General features: G+C 36.0%; 1 protein-coding gene across 1 annotated transcript in view; it reads right to left on the reverse strand.

Moving 5' to 3' along the window:
- Positions 1–19,412, reverse strand: part of UTRN (utrophin) — a 359,787-nt gene that overhangs the window by 263,408 nt on the left and 76,967 nt on the right. The window contains exons 17-27 of the mRNA XM_026666216.2: positions 19,109–19,278; positions 17,973–18,096; positions 16,798–16,879; positions 15,597–15,832; positions 14,700–14,880; positions 12,140–12,285; positions 10,498–10,710; positions 6,995–7,108; positions 4,422–4,568; positions 2,898–3,068; positions 784–963 (exon numbers count right to left, since the gene is read on the reverse strand). Coding sequence (XP_026522001.2) covers positions 784–963; positions 2,898–3,068; positions 4,422–4,568; positions 6,995–7,108; positions 10,498–10,710; positions 12,140–12,285; positions 14,700–14,880; positions 15,597–15,832; positions 16,798–16,879; positions 17,973–18,096; positions 19,109–19,278 — 1,764 coding nt within the window. The remainder of the gene's footprint in view (positions 1–783; positions 964–2,897; positions 3,069–4,421; positions 4,569–6,994; positions 7,109–10,497; positions 10,711–12,139; positions 12,286–14,699; positions 14,881–15,596; positions 15,833–16,797; positions 16,880–17,972; positions 18,097–19,108; positions 19,279–19,412) is intronic.

Below are 19,412 nucleotides of genomic sequence, written 5' to 3' on the forward strand. Positions count from 1 at the left end.
AAAGAATTAAATAAGAGGCCTGACTGCAGAGTTGCTATTTCATATTGCTATCAAAAGTATTGTAGGAAATATAGGAATGCAGGTAGAAGTTAAATATACCTGAAATACTTAGTAGGCAATATATAATTCAGAAATAATCACTATATTGATGGAGTCTTAATATATGCATTTCATTAGTTATATTTCTCATCCATATATCCCTGGTTTTTCATTGACATGTTAAAATCAACAAAAACAGTGCACTGTCACTAATTTTGGCCACTATTTGAACGTTCTTTACTTGCATAAGAAATGGATTCTAACTAATGGGCTGTAACTACAATCCTTTACTATTTAAAAAGCAGTGTTAACATATGTGTGAGGCTTAAAATTAGTGTTGAGTCTTGGAAAGTGCCTACAGTTTTCTTGGCAAAATTTCACAAGTAGTTTGCACTTGCCTTCTTCCTAGAACTGAGAGTGAGTGACTGGCTCAAGGTCACCCAGCTGGCAGTGTGCCTAAGGCAGGACTAAAACTGACGGTCTCCTGGTTTCTAGCCTGGAACCTTAAGCAATATGTCAACTGGCTTTCTAGGAAGCTTTAAAATAACTAGAATTAAGTATATAATAAAAGAGTTTTGAGTTTGTTCATTAAATAAGTTGCTGGTCTAACAATGCCCCCATCCCCAACTTTTAAATCTAGAGCAAAAATATACCATTGGCATGATTTCTTTTTAACTTTGGGAGTAAAAACTTACGTCTTAAGTATTGATGTTAAGGGAAGAAAGAATTAGTTACAGGCCATACCTCCAAAGTGTGGCATTTCCCTCTGATCCTGTTGCACAGTAGCTGGTAATTCTCCAATACAAGGTTGAGCTCCGTTGTTAAGTCCTGACCACCAGATGGCAGTTTAGTAGCTAGCATTTTGATGCTGTCTTTCAGAATTTTCACCCTCACTTCTTTCTGCAGCACATCTTCTTTTGCTCTCTGCCCAGAGGAAGCAAATAATGACCACACTAAATTGCAATCACTATATTAACAATGGAATCTGAACTAATAATTAAAATACTGAAATGCATTGTTAACACTGTATTTCATATGCATGTGAGAAGCGATACAATCCATGTCTATGGGCATTCTCAGTCATCCTGGTCATGGTTATCCCAAAGGTACTTTTCCGAGAGGCAACTGGACTGGTTTTTCTTTGAAGACGTTTCACTTCTCATCCAAGAAGCTTCTTCAGTTCTGACTGAATTCCCCACCATCCAGTTAGAGCTGAAGAAGCTTCTTGGATGAGAAGCGAAACATCTTCAAAGAAAAACCAGAAAGTCCAGTTGCCTCTTGAAAAAGCACCTTTGGGATGAAATCCATGGCTCCCAAGACACTTCACTTGAATTTCTATCATATTTTATCTATTTGCTTTTATAAGCCACCCAACTCCAGTGGACTCTGTAGTAAATATAATTTATATTTACTCTACTAGTTGCCTACCATCATTCTGACCTTCCTTGATGCACAAATGGATTTCATTTCTACACATATTGTGTTGCATACTGATCTATATAAATCTGGTTGCACGGAGTCAACTCATCCCAAGATAAATACTTACTGTGCTTAAAGATTATTACCCCAAAATTCCCAATTTATATGGCCCCAAATAACTAGTACATTAAAAAAAACACTTTCTGATCACATATATTTCTTGGTGTAATTTTTAATAATCTTACTACAATCAAGTGTACTATACCAAGTTTATTATTCTATTGAATGTGACTGTTTCAAAATAAATAATTTTTCAAACACCAAGGTCATGCTGACTAGCAATTCTGACAGTTGCAAAGTCAACATAACTGAGGAGCACAAGACTGGCAAAGGCTACAGAGCACTCAATTACAAAACCTTTTATAATTTAACAGAAAATGCCAGTGGCAATCCTGTCACTCAATTCAAAAAGCTGCCACATTTTCTAATGTTGAAAAAAAAAACCTACAATCTGATTTAGTGTTTGATAGCCAGACTATTAAGAATGTCAGTTCCAAAATTTTACTAAAATTGTACTGCATAAAATGAACAAAACATTAAAAAAGACTCTTTACATTCAGAATAGCTGTATATTTTTTTCAAATGTACGTAAATATCAAAATTTGTAATTTTTTACTCCCACTCATGCATCCTTTGTATTTTCTCAGAGAGGTGATCAGCCATTATTTAATTACAATTAGGCATATGATATGAATTAAATTAGGACACAAGCACATATAAAATTATAGCTAAGAGACAGCAGCATTGAAATTTCAAGAATAACCAAAATGGGCTCTGCATTGTTATCAGAGTTTTGAAGTGTTACATTCTCTTATTAATTCCACTAATTCTACATTCATTTTAACACTGTAAAATTAAAGCAAATGTCATTCCAAACTCCAGCCTCCTCTAATCTCACTATGTAGCAAGATTGGGAATTTCTACTCCAACCAGTATTTGCTGATCAAACAGCAGTAGCCTGAAGCCATCTGGTCAAATTGCAGAGTATATGACAGGGCTAAGCAGCAATCTGGGCTTAACAGAGAAAAAAATATTCAGTATGTACATGGACAAACATATTAAACTTATTAGCATATTAAATCATATAAAATTTTAAGGTATGCAACAGTTTTTATATATATATTACACAGTGCAAGTTCTAGTAGTGACAGTGGACAAAATATGGTCTTATAAATATGTAAATAATTTGGATTAATTCATTTTCAACAGTTAAGTAGGAAGGATAGTCAGCTTCAAACTGATAAAAAACAAATCACTCTGGTCTTTTCAGAAAAGCATATCCTGATGTAATAATATTAATAACAATAACTAATACACACCCATGTTTAGTGTCTACATCACTTTTAAAATACAATTTAAGTTTTTCAAGTATTCCTGACCTTCATTTCTTCCACTGCATTCTCTAGCTCATCTGGATTCTTATATTCAAAATCTTTCTCCAAATATTCCTCTTCAGCCTGAGCCATCCATTCTTGCATTTCTGTCAAATCCTTTTTGAGATTGACAGCTTTTTCTTGATTTTCCGATAATTGATTTTTATGGCAAATGATCTAGCAATTCAAACAAAGCAACATAAAGTGCACAACACTGTTAAAAGTTATTATTTTAAGAGTGCTGTACAACTGATGAAAGAAAAACACGCGATCAACAGAATGGTGAAAGTTATTTTGAGATAACAACATTTTGCATTTTTTTTTGGTCAACATGAGATCTAGGAAATAACGTTTTATAGTTACAAGAACAGGCAAATGTAACGAATGCAGTTCTACTTAATTTTTAATGCTCTATTCTTCACATTAAAAATGAAGAAACCCATGATGATGGCTATGGCAGTGATGGTAATCATGGTCATCATGGTTATAATGTATGTTAGCAGCAGTGAACTAGATTCTTAGACTTAGAATAACTTTATTGTCATTTTAAATGCACACTAATCAGCATACATTAAAATGAAATTTCATTGCCTACAGCTCTCAAAGGGTCTCCACCTCCAATATACACAACATAAACATGACTAAATAGATAGATAGATAAATATTATGCATATATCCACATATCCACATATATTATATGACACAGAGAAACAAGACAGTCTAGTTCGGATGTATAAATGTACATTGCAAGAAAAATGAATCAAATACTTGTTACAAGTATTTATATTTCTAGCATTTCACACATTACTAACACTCTCAGTTCCACTTCTTCCTACTGAGTATGTTCACAAATCCAGTCCAGAATATAAACTGACTAATCTGAAAGAATAATGATGTCATTTTTTGATGTTTTCTAAACAGCATAAGGGATGCAAGGAAAAAGTGCTCTAATGTAGCTATATTCTTATCATTTAGATGATATGCAAATAATGAAAATTGCCTATCAGTATAAACGGCAACAATACCAGTTAAAACAAAATAGCTCATTGGATATATTTTCTGATGAGAATCTCAAACAGATGAGAATTTGAGCCTAAGACAGCATCATCTATCTAGCAAGATAAAGATAAAACTTGAACTGAAAACATCCCAGAGCCTAGTTTACACTACAACAAACTTATAGCCCTCCAGCTGAATTAGTGTATAACTGCCATCCAACAGTAAAGAATATTGGGAGGTGTAATTCATCCCATGTTTACCATATTAAATTATAGCACAGTACATTAGTTCTATAGTTTTAAAATTAAATTGGTTATATTATAAAATTGATGGTTTTTCATAGAGTAATGTAAATGCATTTATTTAGTTTGTATTTCTATTTAGGCACTTGTAAATGTAAAAATGGGATTTTATATGTTGAAAATAAAATAGGATACTTGATATTATATGACTGCAATGCATGTAACAATGCTACTACTTGGGTGCAATGACAGATATGAAAATGCAAGACTAATAGTACCAAGAACCAACCTGCTTGCTTAGTTTGTCCCACTGGGATTGGATGTCTGTCAGTTTGGATTTCACCCAAGCGTTAACAGGCTGGCCTCTTAAAGAAGACTCCATTTCCTTCATCTCTTTTAGAGACAATTCAATTTTTTCCATTTCAATAATAAACAGCTGTTCATAAATGAGAAAAAATATGTTAACAGCTATCTCCAAAGATACAACTTGATATGTTGCTTATTTCTGAGACATTTTATGGATTTCAAAGACTTATTATGTTTGAAAAAAACAATTAACAAAACAACTGAATACATGCACACAGAGAGGGGAGGGAGGGGGAAAGAGGGGGCGGAAATGTCTTTTTATTTGAATGAGGTTACAAGGTGCTTTTTCATATCATATTAACCAGAGGTGAGCAACTCCTTAAGCACATTTTACACTCTAATATTGGACCACCAAAATTTGGTGGCAAAATGACCATTTATTAATGATAGGATTTTTATCCTTGGAAGGAGATTTAACTGATAAATGGTTACTTAATCCTTAGCTCGTTAAAAAGAAAACTTTTCTGGGTGCACATAAGATGCCTAATGATAAAGTTAATGATAAAATCATTTTAAAATGTCCGTGTTCATACAGCACACATAGCAGAAATAAACTGCATAACCATGCTAACCAAGTTAATAGCTACAATCCAAAGATCAGTATAAATAAATAAAACAAGCTTCTCTTTTACTTCTTTTTACTATAAATTTATTTATATACATAAATAATCCCTATCACTTAACACCAAAGCTGAATAATAATAGTAAGGTGTCTATTAAACACAAGAAAGTAGGTAATAAGCAATGGATTTATCTATCTCCCTGTGACCAGAGAAATTCAATACTGATCAAACCCATGTAAAATTCATGATATTCTTGGTGACTGACATAGCTACAAAATTAGCTACATCTAATTCAAACTAGCACTGATACCAACAATTATGCTACAATTGTGACCTACCTGAAAGCTCATTCCAAAGATACAAGTTTCAGCTCATCATAAAACTCCTATCTTTGATAGAGTAAGCATTAGATGATCTGTATGCTACAGTTTTTCAATTTTTGATTCCAGATATGTGACAGCCCAACTGACCAATTTAAAAAGAAACAATTTTATGAAATACAAGATGAAATACAAGAACTGCACTAATTCAGTTCCGTTTTGGAAATGAGGGCAGACTTCAGCAACTAAAAGAAAGTATGGATGAGAATGGATGCGCTATTCACTAATCATGTTTCTCTTTCTGTGAGCCCCCATACTGGAGACCCATGAATTAAAACCATGCATCTGGAAAACAGAAGAACCCTATTTACTGCCCAGAGAAAATATACCATCACATTTAGGGTTTATATCTATAATGTGGAGAGCTTGCCATATGGTTAGTGGTGCCCTGCCAAAAAGTCTTGCTTCTGAAACATTAATAAAATTGCATTAATTCATCCAAAGGGGGACTACTTTTTTTCAGCACATTCTCCAACCAGGCTGTAACTGATTTGGCTTGGGAAAAAAAAGATGATCCAAGCATCCCCAGGGTTCAAAGGCTGGTACAACTGAAATTAAGCAAGCCCAGATCTGTCAAGCCACTCATCAGACCTACATCATTATTGTTACCTTGCAAGTGCAGACTAGGATCAGAAAGAGCTAATAGCTCTAATAAACTGCTTTTAATTAAAGGAGGGGAAGATTTTCTAAGAAAATTTCCCTCTAAGAAAAAAAAAAGTGATGATAACCAGATGCGCCAAAGAGAATGAGCATAAAAATACAAAATGCTAAAAAAAAAGTCTATATTCTTTTTCTAAACATGTACTCATAACAATTAAGATATTTATGGGCAGCATCAGTGAGATCCTTTGGATAGCCAATCAGAACTATGCTACATATAGTTGAATGAATTCCACCTACGACCATGGTGGCTAACCTTTTTGGGCTCACCTGCCAGCACCCAGGAGGAAATGTGCTCAGCCCCCCACGCCCCCTGCACATGCACGTGTGATCCCCCCGCCACCCCCTTACCTGCACTGTGCCTCCCACCTGATTTTTGGCCTGTTTGAGGCCTTTTTCGGCCTGCCAGAGGCTTGAGGGATGCCTCTGCAGGCTTTGCAGGCCAAAAAATGGGCCCATTTCATCACTTCCGGTATTTCCGGAAATACCAGAAGTGAGGCAACGGGCCTATTTTTCGGCCTGCAAAGCCTGCGGAGGCATCTCTTAAGCCTCTGGCAGGCCAAAAAAGGCCCGAAAATCAGCCGGGAGGCGCACACATGCACAGTGAGGTAAGTTTGCCTGGGAATCATGTGCCCGCACAAATGGCTCTGCATGCCACCTGTGGCACACGTGCCATAGGTTCGCCATCGCGGACCTATGACATACATAAAAAGAGACTTCCTTCTTCCATCTTGCATTCGCATTATTACTCTGCATTTACAAATTGAAATTGTAGCAATAATAGCTCCTTGATAACAGAAGTTTCATGCACTCTTCTTCACAATGTTTAGATACAGTCAAGGAATAAACAAAATGGGCATATGCCATAGGTATAATAAATTGATGAATCTTACCATGCATTGATCAAGCTGTCTCTGAAGACCTTCAGGTTCTGTTTGCTTGATTTGGTTTTTCATTAGGAAATCTTTCACAGAATCCAGCCACCTCTGAACTACTTTTGAATCAGCCTGAATATAATATAGGAAAGTTAATGTTCTGTAATGTGACGTATTACTCAAATGCCAAATACTCAATTGTTAGTAGTTGCCATGTAAATTTTAAAAATGCAAATATCTGCTCATAACATTTTATTAGGTTCATATAAATATTTGTTAACCAAAAATCCAACTACAGAGATTTTTTTTTTATGACACAGAGTAGTAACTACAGTAAACAGGAAAAAAACAATTTATGAGAGTTGCCTCAATAGTGGACTTACAACTCTTTAGATCAGGGGTCTTCAAACTTGACAGCTTTAAGACTTGTGGACTTCAACTCCCAGAATTCCACCTCCAGTCATGCTAGTTCAGGAATTCTGGGAGTTGAAGTCCACAAGTCTTAAACTTGCCAAGTTTGAAGACCCTTGCTTTAGACTCATACCTTGGAACTGAGCAAGGACCAGAGTCGTATTTCACTAAATTAGAAAAACATGTGACCAAAATTATAATTTTGTATTACATTTATGTAGGATTATTTATTTAAATGATTTACACAGCTTTCAATCTCACAAATGCAACTCTGGGCATCTAACAATAGGTTAAAAGCCAAGAGCAACAGCAGCCCAAAATGATTAAAAGCAACTGTAATAAAAATCAAATGCAATATGCCTAAAGTTAAAAGAAATTTCTTCCCGTTGCAAATCAAATAGTAGGCAAGCAAAGTGACTAGCTTCGCCTAACCATCTGGCCCCAATGCTTCAGGGAAAAGCCAAGACTTTGAAACCTTAGGTCATGGCCATCCAGACCTCATGGAGCTAAGCAGGTTCCATGACATATAAGGCACATTTCTGACATCTCCCATTCATAGAAGTAAGTGGAATATGTTGACCCTGTTAGATCTGGTGGGTGAAAATAAATGGAGACAAACAATCCAGCATACAACCTGGCCCTGTCAAATGTAGGTTCTATAGTTCCTGTCTGCTTTAGAATGGACATTAGGGTATACCTTCTTTCGTAAATACCTTCTTTCACTAAACATCTGGACTTTTTTTCCTCTACAATTTTGCTTAGTCATTGTCTTGAATCCTTACAGCAGTGGTCTCCAATCTTTTCAGCTCCCCGGACCAGCAGCATGGGATGATTTAACATGTGCACCCGCCACTTGCACAAATGGAACTTTGTGTGCTCACCCGATGCTTGCGCGGCCCAGTTCTCAATGGGCTATAGACCAGTACCAGTCCGTGGACCAGGGGTTGGGTACTCCTGCCTTAAAGAACCTGCTAGTACTCTAGTGGAGATTGGGTGGCAGAACTCTGAGCTCACAGTTTCAAAGATTTTCTCCAGTTTATCAGGGTTAACAGATTCATCCAATAACACTACTGACCTGCATAGAGTCTGATTAAATCAAGGGACTTTATTTGACAGATGCCAGAATTGCCCACTTCAAGCTGCCCCCATTATTCTCCTAATCATAAATAAACCACTAACCCCCCCCCCCCCCCCCCCCGTGCCCCCCCCCCCCCCCCCCCCCCCCCCCCCCTTTTCTGCTCGATTCATCCTTAAGAAAGGCCTCACTGACCTGCATAGAGTCTGATTAAATCAAGGGACTTTACCTTTGAAAACCCAGATGCCAGTAGGAATAATGCTCACAATACCTCTGTAATGTTCTTCTGGACCGCTCCTTAGCAGGAGTGACCAGATTCCTTTACACAAGGCTGCCAACTAGGCTACTGTAAGAAATTTTAGAAATGCTACCGATGGAATTTAAGAGTGTTTTTCATTGTTTTCAATGATTATGAGATCATATTGACATGTTCTGCATTGTTTGTCCAGTTCTTGTATTTTTAGCTCTATCTCCAATTTTTATTATTTTTCAGCTTCATTTATGAAGTGTGTCCAAAACTGATGGAACATACTATATATTCCCAAAAATATTTACTCTATTTTTAGAATGGAGGTCTTTATATACTGACTAATATTTACACAGTGTTAAAAGAATTATTTTAGGGTTAAATACTCCTTATGGACCATTAGCACTGGACTCTCCTAAGTCAATCTGTTAATTTTTCACTTTTTGACTCAATTGCATTTAAGACACATTTTTTCCTGTTGTTGAAAACCCACCCTTGGATTTATCCATCCCTTCTAAATATTGTCAGAATGTTATTCTACCATTTGCTTCTAGGTCTCTAGTTTACCCCACTAATTGCTAATATCTTGACTGTCATCTGTTTCTCCTATTAGTTTCCATTTTCCCTTTCCACGCATTGTCCTCACCAAAATATGTTTTTTTCTGATTCTCAAAGTCAAAGGTATTTATTCTTATTCACTCTAACTACTACTTCCTTTGATGTGTCATAACTTCCGTATCTACTAATATCTTCATCCAATCAAGCTGATGAGAGACAAATTCATATGATTATATGAGATTATATGATCTTGCAAATAGTCCATTGAACTTCACTTCAAATAACACCTCTGAGTCCCCTGTGAGCTACTTCACAGATACCCTTCAAAAATAAAAATAATGCACTCCAGAGGTGATATTCAGCAGATTCTGACCAGTTCTGGAGAACCGGTAGCAGAAATTTTGAGTAGTTCGGACAACCAGCAAATGCCACCTCTGACTGGAGATTTTACAGTATCCCTCCCCTGCCACACCCACCAAGCCAGCTAACAGAACCGGTAGTAAAAAAAAAATTGAATCCCACCACTGGTGCACTCATATTAGAGGTCAAATGATTAATGTTACACCATTATCAAAAGTGCCTAATATAGCAGTGTGAATACTGTGTGAATACAGAAGCCCTGGACCTCTGGAACTATTCTGTGATTGCACCAATGACATGCTTTTATAATTGCAAATGTGCCAACTGGCCCAGAAAGGTGTTGGACCATTATTTTAGTCTATTATCGATTCTCTCATTACACTGTATGCATGAACCCTGATTTACAGAAACAGTTAATATTCATTGTCATTCCTCCGCAGAGAGTAGAAAACAATCATGTAGGAAATAAATGTTTTAAATGTCAGTTAATAAATCAAGCCTCGTTTTCTCAATTAAACAGTAGTTGGAAACCATTCAGGCCATCTTTCATTAAATTTTATATTTTCAGGCAGTAAACAACATTCATTGTTACCAACTAGATATAAAATGTTAAACTTTCTCAAGAAGCTACTAAAATAATTTATTTCTGCTTATTCGGTTTTTAGATTGACTCTCCACATATTGTTATTTTTCCCAGTCAACTGCAATCACTTCTGGCTGCAGAATGATTGATTCATATAATTGACATACCATTTGGATTCATATAAACAGGTGCTAACATTATAGCTTTCTGCAAAATATAAATTAATTTGAGAAGGAGGAATATTATATTTACAAGAAAGTATTTAAACAAAAGGTATTTCTAGTTACCTCAAATGTCCTCAATTTGGAAACAGTTTCTTCCAATAAGTGAACATCTTTAGAAATCTTTAGTTTCAATTTGTCCCTGTATCCTTGAAAACATTTCAATTCTTGCTTGTATAGTTTTGACTTTTCAACAGAAATATGCTTCTCCAATACTTGTGTGTCTGCAACAAGTTTATCAACCATGCCTTTTTGATTTTCTAGGGTTTCACAAACCATCTGCAGGGAATAAATATAAAAATATTAATTATATTTATATAAAATGGTGCTTCTTCACGTTTTCTATCCTATAAAATGTATTTGATTTATTGGCATAATGGAATTGACCTTTGTATCAAATTAGGATGTTGTCCAGTGACAAAGTGAAAGTTATATTGTATAATTAAAAGCTTTTAATAATATTGAACTAGCCCAAAACCCTGATTCTTATATTGACATCTTATGTTGGTTTTAAGACAGCAGTTTACAATAAAAATGGTTGGAGGTATGCCTCTCATTCCATCCACCTTCAACATTTGAAAATCTAAAACTAAATTCTATGCACAACCCTAGCCACTGACATCAAAGGGACAATTAACTAACAATTAATTCTTAACTATAAGAATTCTAACCCAAGATGGAAAAGCCCAGATAAAATAAATCCTGACTTGCTAACAATGCATTTCAACAATTTCTTTAAGAGCTTTTCTTGAACTTAACTTTCTCCTTATTTCTCTCAACCATTTTTTCCAACACTGACAGATTATTTTGGGTATTGTCACAGAATCACCCGTTCTCAGCAACTTTACCTGCTAGAAATGGGATAGCTTTGTACTTTAGTTTAAAATAACTTCAATTAATTTATCTATGGAGATTCTCAGTCGTTCAGGTCAAGATTGTCCCAAAAGTGCTTTTTTTCAAAAGGCAACTGAACTTTTTTTCAAAAAGCAACTGGCTTCTTGGATGAGAGGTTAAACATCTTCAAGGGAAAACAAAGTCCAGTTGCCTTTTGAAAAAAGCACCTTTGATTCAATTGATTTAGTAAAGACATTGCCTTAATATATCTATGTTTTTATTTGACCTATAGGAGAACCAATTTCATATTTTGTTTTGATCACATCAGAAATAAGTTAGACTCGTGTTGCTTAAATCTTCATTTTTGCCAGTCATTTGGAATCTGCCAAATGACTAGATGCACCATCACATAAATTAGCATTTCTGTACTGCATTGTTATTATTATTATTAAATGGGTTGTGATCTGCTTAATCCCAGCTAACACCCCCCAATATTTATTTGCCACTTGCAAATTGACAGTTCTGCAAGGAAATTATTATTCTGGCTACTTAAAGTATTTAGCTAACGCTTCCTAAATATTCTAAAGCTTTGTTTATATAAGAAACGTTTGTCAAAAAATATTTTGGATGCAGCCTTCATTGTGTCTGCATTTCTGCATTCCATGTCTCTGTTCGTGCTCTGTCACTGAGCAGCAGTTTTCACACATAAACCTTTTATTTGAAAAAAATGTAGAAGACAATCAAACTTTCTACCCACATCCCAACATCAGTCACCAGAGATAAAAATCTAATGTGATAAAGACATGAAACCAATCCTTCCGTATTCTGCTTCATCTGAACTTGGAATTTAATCAAGTGCCAAAAAGAAACATACCTTCGTCTGCTGCAAGGCTTTTTCAACCTGAGTCAAGTCATTTACTGAATTCATGATGGAGTGCACTTTGCTTTCCAACTCATTCACCTCATCCTTAATTTTTTTCAAAGAATCCAAGTAAGTCTTGGGGGGATGACTTTCAAGTTCTGCATTTAAAGTAAGCATTTAAAGTCAAGTTAACAACTTGCTTATACAATTTGAACCAAAAATATCAAATATAAATGCAATATAACCTAGCAGAAATGTTGGTCCACAGTACATACAGACTTTTTCAATTATAGATAATTACTATGTGAAAACAATTTTTTTTTAAAGTTTCTTGTGGCGAATGTATACAAATTGCTTCCTAAAACTTTTGCAAAGCCACTGCAATAACAGGACTCCGATACGTGTTGGTTTACACATATCATCTCAGGCCAACATTCTCCTCCCAATAAGAGTCAAGAGGAGCTCTGATCTGGAAATAATCAGGTTGAAGAAAGCTAATGCACAATGTAGTATTGATTTTTCTTTATAATTCAAAATACAGAGTAGTTATATGACAGCTGGAATCACATTAAGGTTGGAGTCTATCAACAGAAAAGCTGGATTAGAAGCCAAGCAGTTTCATCTGTGGACATAAATCTGACCAATTGAATTTTTGATTCAAAAAACCCTCAACTGTACCATGAATCCCTGCAGAAGAGTGTATTGTAGATCTACATTTTAAAGACTAATTACTTGGATGACTGATGTCAAATAATGGTGGCAGGCAGCCTTGCCAGGGTGTCTCTTCTATGCATTTTCACTATAAATAGCTGTTCTATGATGCGCTGCTGCTCTGTTTAATTCAGTTCTGAATGTCTGCTAATATTGATAGGATTTGATTATGATCCAGAATGGCTTACAGAACTGGTTACTCCCTGTTTTCTGGGGATCTTTGGCAGCTAGCATTGAAAGAAACATCTGCAGTACTGGTCGTTTACATAAATGTTAATCAACTCTCAGAGCTATGTCTGTTTGATCTGTTTGTTTTATCGACCGCAACTGAGCAAATTAGTGGCTGTGTATCCTAAGTAATGAATTCAGATTTAAACTTTTCATATGTTTTTCTTCCTCTTCACTTTTCCTTCAAAATTGTTTTGGGGGGGAGATGCTTCAATTGTTTATCTTTGCATTTGACAATTTGTCAAGGAGGGTTATGATAAGATGTTTCTCGCTGATTGTATGGAAATCTGAAATATTCAAATTATTAAATTCTAATACGAATGTTCACCTTCTGCTATTTATAAAAATCAATATCCAATTAATAACTCAAATGCAACTGCTACATTATTCTTTTTATCTTCTTGTTTTCCTTTTTTGGTAAATTTTACTTCAATCCAAGCTTCTATTTTCCCAAATGTAAAATATAAAATTTAAATGTAAAATATTTAAAATATATTTTGAAGGTGAGTTTATTTGCTTTTGTTGTTCTACATACCTTAAACAAAACTTGTGCATTCAGATGACATAAAAACTTAATTAGGGGTGTATTAACTAGACAGCTAGTTTGGTATAATGATTAAGGTTAATATTAGCAACCTATAAGGACAAAAAGGACAACCTATAAGGACAAAAAGGCAGCAAATCCACAAATAAAAATCAAAACAATGGGCAGAATCCATGTTCTCTTCCAAAACAGAAGAAGATTCTGTGAGTGGAACCCTCTTTTCACAAGAAAAAAAAAGTCTGAATCTGAGCATTAAAAAAATCTATGGGGAATTGCAAGCATACTTAACCTGCATGAAAGAAAAGCTGTCTCGACCTAAGGCAGCATTGAGCAGTAATAACTTCAAGCGTCTTGACATTTGGGTTTTACTAGAATTTTTTATTGACACTGACATTTTCTGGGTTTATTGCTGAATTTAAGTAATACATTTTATATGTGTGATTTTTGTTTAGTTGCCCAAGGCAGACATTTAGTCTGATAGGGTATACATTAAGCCATCATAACAAATGATGCTCCTTAAGACTTCCTATTCAAGGTCAACAAAAATGAAGACAGTTCTTATGTTTTAGACATACGGGATGTCTTGAAGATTGAATTCTGACATAAGAGAAAGTGCTTAATAGAACACAGAACACAAAAGTAAACCTCACCACTTTAGACAGTCATCTTTACTCCCACTCTGTCTAAGTCCTTTGAGCACACCAAAGGGACGATCAATACAATCATAAGAAAAAAAGAGCATTATATAGATAAGGACATGTACATGTTTTGACGTCACCTAGGAAATTCCATACTCTTTCTTTTCGCCAGCCTTTGGAATGATCTGCTTAATAAATTCATTCATTCCAGAAAAGCCCCAATCTAGATGACGCTGGGAGGACGGTGGCGAAGAACATATTTCTGACATTACAAGAAGAAGGCCAAACAATCTCTTCCCTTTTAAGATTATGCTTGTGGTTATTTACATAGCCTTTGCCAAAACCTAAGATGAAAGCAGCCCCAGTTGCGAGGCTTTTGCTCCTAGCAAAAGCAGAAACCTAAGACGATACAAAGGAGAGGAAGGGAAATTTTATAAAAATCAAAGCACACCTCTCTTCAGTTTCTGCAGAAGAAGTTCTAGTTCCTGCTGGGCAGAACTGAAGTGGCTGTTCAAAGAGCAAAAGCTATCTTCAATAAAGTCTGGAGCAGCAGGGTGAGATGTCAGCTCCTTGCACTTGATCTTCAGGTGTTCCATTTGAGGAGTCAGACTTAAGAGGTTTGTGAGTTCCCCCTTAGAAAGAGTGCCAACATTGGTTATTTTTAACATTAACATTTTTAAAGACTGCAAGAACCTCATTTCTTTAGCAGTTTACAAATATGATTAAAATTACAATATAAAATAATAAAACAGCAACAACTGTTCAGGTAAAAATATCATCCCCATCACTATCATTGTCATAATAGTATAATAACAAATGCAAATAAGACCACAGCAAAACAGCCTTCATTAAGTCCGAAATACATCCTTATAATGACTAGAGCAATACTATTTCATTTATTTGTCAATCGCTTACAAGACAATAGGTTTAAGTATAAACATGAGTAAGAATACAGGAAATAGGTACGAATAAATAGGGACAATAGGACAGGGACGGTAGGCATGATGGTGCACTTATGCACGCCCCTTACAGACCTCTTAGGAATGGGGTGAGGTCAATAGTGGATAGTTTGAGGTTAAAGAAGTCGGGGTTAGAGGATGTAACTATTGTCCATCTAAGTGCTAGAAAGACCGTAATACAAACTCCAGATAAACCTCTCTAAGCAGAACATTCCACAGATGAAGAACCGCAACGGAAAATGCTTTTCCTCTTAGGTGGTACACCAGAACAGACCTTTTCAAGATCATGTTCAAGTCCAGGCACACAAATATGAGACAACGACTGTACTCTAGCAGTACAGGTCAAACATAAATAACTGCATTTGGTGCACCAAGGTTGTTGAGCTTACCTGGCATGACTCCTGTAGCACTGCTAATGGTTGATCCTCAACTGCAGAATTGTCTTGCAGCCATGCTTCTTTTTCGCTCACAGACTTATCGAGCTTACCCAATTCACTAAAGTAAACATTGATTTCATCCTGATATTGAACTTTTCTTGCTACTTCCTCCAAGTAGCAAGCAGCCCCTTTCCACTCTGCCAAGAGCCTCTTAAGGGCGTTGCCTGTTTCTTCAATAGGAAGCCCTTCTGAACAAAGAAAAGGAATCAATTGTACAAGCTGCAATGCATGAAATATTTTATTTCAGCTATATTCCAGATATAAATACTAAACAGTGGTGGGACTCATCTCCAGGGGGGATGAGTCTGCCTATCGAGATGAGGTAGACTGGGTGCTTTCGTGGTGTGGAGACAATAACTTGGTCCTCAACACCAATAAGACCAAGGAGCTTATAGTGGACTATAGAAAGAACAGATCAGACATCCAGCCCTTGCTTATCAATGGAGACCGAGTGGAGCAAGTGGCCAGTTTTAAGTTTCTGGGTGTTACCCTAAAAGAGGACCTGACCTGGGGTGCTCACATTGCAGCACTGATCAAAAGGGCCCAGCAGAGATTATACTACCTGAGACTTCTCAGAAAAAAACTAGACAATGTTAATAAAGGCTGTGTGGCTGCCTGAATTTTGCTGGGTCAATGCCATCAAAATATTCCAAATTTCATTGGGAAACTAAATCCTGTTTTCTCCTGCATAGTTTCTGGTTCCTTCCTATTTACATTTTCTGCTTTGAACAACTTGAGAGAAGAACACAGCTTGAGAATGAGAAACTTATCTGAATTCCAGATATTACTAAACTAAAACTCCCAGAATCCCTCACCTCCGACATGATCATGGGGATCGCTGGACAAAAACAAAAGTTCAGTTAGTTCCTGCTGTGTTGCCTCTGAGCTGTCGAGGTGTTTGCCACAAAACAGATCACTTTTACCTCTGAAGGTGCCAGCCACTGTTACTGGCAAAACATCAAAACACTAGATAATTAGAACATAGTCTATATAGCCTGGACACCCATCACCATTAAATTATAACTAGCATTGTCACAAATTTCCATTAACATACATCCAGATGGATTCATACTTTCTAAAAATTCCAAATATTAACAAGAGAAAGTAATTGAAAAGACACGCGCTTCTCCCTTCCATTATATCGTAACATTACCTTTTCCCATTAGCAGATTTTCTGCAGTCTGTTTCAATTCATTCAACATTTTCTCTTTTTCCACTCTTTCTTTCTTTATTGCCTATAAATCAAAGCCATAAAACTTAAAGTGAAAACCTAAACATTTAAAAATTCCACTAAGCAAACCCTTAGTGACCCTTTTTTCCACCTCTGCATTTAGTAACTAGTAATTCTAACTTTTCAGTAGAATTAGAACACTAAATAATAAACCAGATGAAGATGCATTTACTGTATATCAAAATACTTTCCGCTTAGGTCATATTTTCATAAAATCACCATACATCACAAGCTGAAAATTAATTAAGTTTTCAAACACTATATTCTCAGATGTTTACATCTTTTTGAGCATCTTATCACACTCTGAAACTCCACTGTCAGCCAATTATCACTTATTAAATAATCTTTTCTTAAACTTAACATTGTGTCTGCAGATTAGCCATTGATTTTTCTGTCTCTCTCTGATGCTACTGTGACACGTAGAGCAAATCAGAGTGACAGAAAACTTAAATGAGTCTTTGTAAAATAATGTGTCAGGATCCTTGTAAACAAGCTATTCTGGTTCATGGGAAAGAATCCATTAAACTTAACAAGTGTCAAATGCTCTGGAAGTACCCTCCAAATATACCGTATATAATTATTACAGCACTATGCGTATCTCTGACAATATTTCACATAGGAGGTATCTCTGTGGTGATATTCTTAATTAGGCCTTTTAAAATTAACTTAAAACAATTATTGTCCACATTTCCATTTTTTTATGTCTTCTCTCCAGAGGGTGGAATAAAAGGTTATTAGGTATCTCTATGAGCTGAAATCATGATTTCACTTTATTTTCTGTTTTATTGAGAGAATTTCTGCAGGGTCCATATTTAAGAATAAGATTTTCTCTAAAAACGTTCTTCCTTCTCCAAAGTAAAAAGGGAATTTAATACAAGGGAGGAAACCGGAAAGAAGCCAGAAATGCCTATTAAACCTCTGAGAATTGCCTGTCATAAGTAAAAGTTATTTGTAGCCAGTGGAGAATAATTATGTTAGCCAAAAATATATTTATAAAAAAGAATTCAATTTAGATGAAACTTTCCGATCAGACTCTACTTCCACCTATTAGCAAAACAATGTACTCACAGAAAATGCCTTCCCATTTTTCTCTTTACCTTCAGTTTTTCCTTCATGACTGAAGTCTCCCTCATCTTCTTGTACTCTTTGATCTCTATGGCCTGAATGGCAGCTTTTGATTTTAAAATCCCATTCAACAACTCGGCAATTTCAACATCAAGCCTAGCATAAGAAGCAGAACAATGTTTGGAATCATTTCTCCTCCCATTCAAAACTCAAATATCTTAAAGCACTTTAATAATATTTTCCCTTCCCCAATCTTCCAGTTAAACCATTAACTAACATTTCCTAGATTGGGGGGGGGGGAGGAGACATTTTGTCTTGAAGAAAATAATTACATTCTTACTATATTCTCCACTTTACTGTTCCTCATCCTAAAAGTAGTATCTTCAACTTGCTAACTCCTTCAAATATATATGCCTGAGAGTTCCATAATTTCCAAACATAATAATGGGAGAAAACCATATATTCAAACCATGTTCAGCTAAACCACAGGTGTCAAACTTGCCATGTCACGTTGTCATCATGTGACATTTCACAATGGAGCTGGGTAGGCGTGGCCTGCGCATAAGGCATCCGGCCCACGGGCTGCCACTTTGACAGCCCTGAGTTAGACAACTGGCAGGCCAAGAAAGTGAAAGCGCAGAAACTATTGCAAGTTACTTTTATTTCTTGAAAAATGGCAGCAAGAGGATTCTTACAGCTGTAATTGCACCAGCCCTCATCCCCATGACCAAAGAAGATGGCTGTACTTTGAAATTAGGGAGAAGCAATGAGATGAACAACATCCATTAAAGAGTTAAAGCAGCTTGTCCAGTGCTCCCTCCCCACTGTTAATTCTAAAGCAACTGGCTGCTTTCATCTGTAATCAACACATGCATATGGTAAAAATAACCTGAGGTAGATTCTGGGCTAAGTCTTGATTTTCTTAACACCAATTAGTTGAATTAACTCAGTTAACTCACCACATTAAACCACAAGCCAAGTTAACACACTGGCTTCATGTAACACACTAAACAAAAAGAGGTGTGTCACGAAGGGACCACACCCAACGTGTGAAGGAAAAAATGGATCAGCCTATAAGGGAAAGTAATGGCATTACAAGCAAAGAAAATAGTTTGTCCTATGTTCAGTGAGAAAGGAATGATATTCCCAGACCGAGAAGTCATCTTACTTTTTTCTCATTTCAATATCCAGGCCAGTTTGCCGCCTCCTTGGTAGAGGTGGTGGAGATTGTTCCATTTGGCTATCCTGGGCTGTCTTTTGTTTCTTGACAAGGATTGTTTCAGTGAGAACATTCTGAGAAATCTGGGGCATTCCAACTTTTACAATTGCCTCAGTAACCTAAAGGAACAATGGAGACAGGGGTCAATCTTAATCAAATGAAGCTAAAAAAAATCCAAAAAAAAAATCAATGAATGACAACTTTGTTTAAATCACAAATGCAATTAATGGAAGCACAACATTCATATCCAAAT

Source organism: Notechis scutatus, chromosome 1 (genome assembly GCF_049901735.1).
Source record: "Notechis scutatus isolate UNSWTSFEM ecotype Mainland chromosome 1, rNotScu1.2, whole genome shotgun sequence".
Taxonomy (NCBI): domain Eukaryota; kingdom Metazoa; phylum Chordata; class Lepidosauria; order Squamata; family Elapidae; genus Notechis; species Notechis scutatus.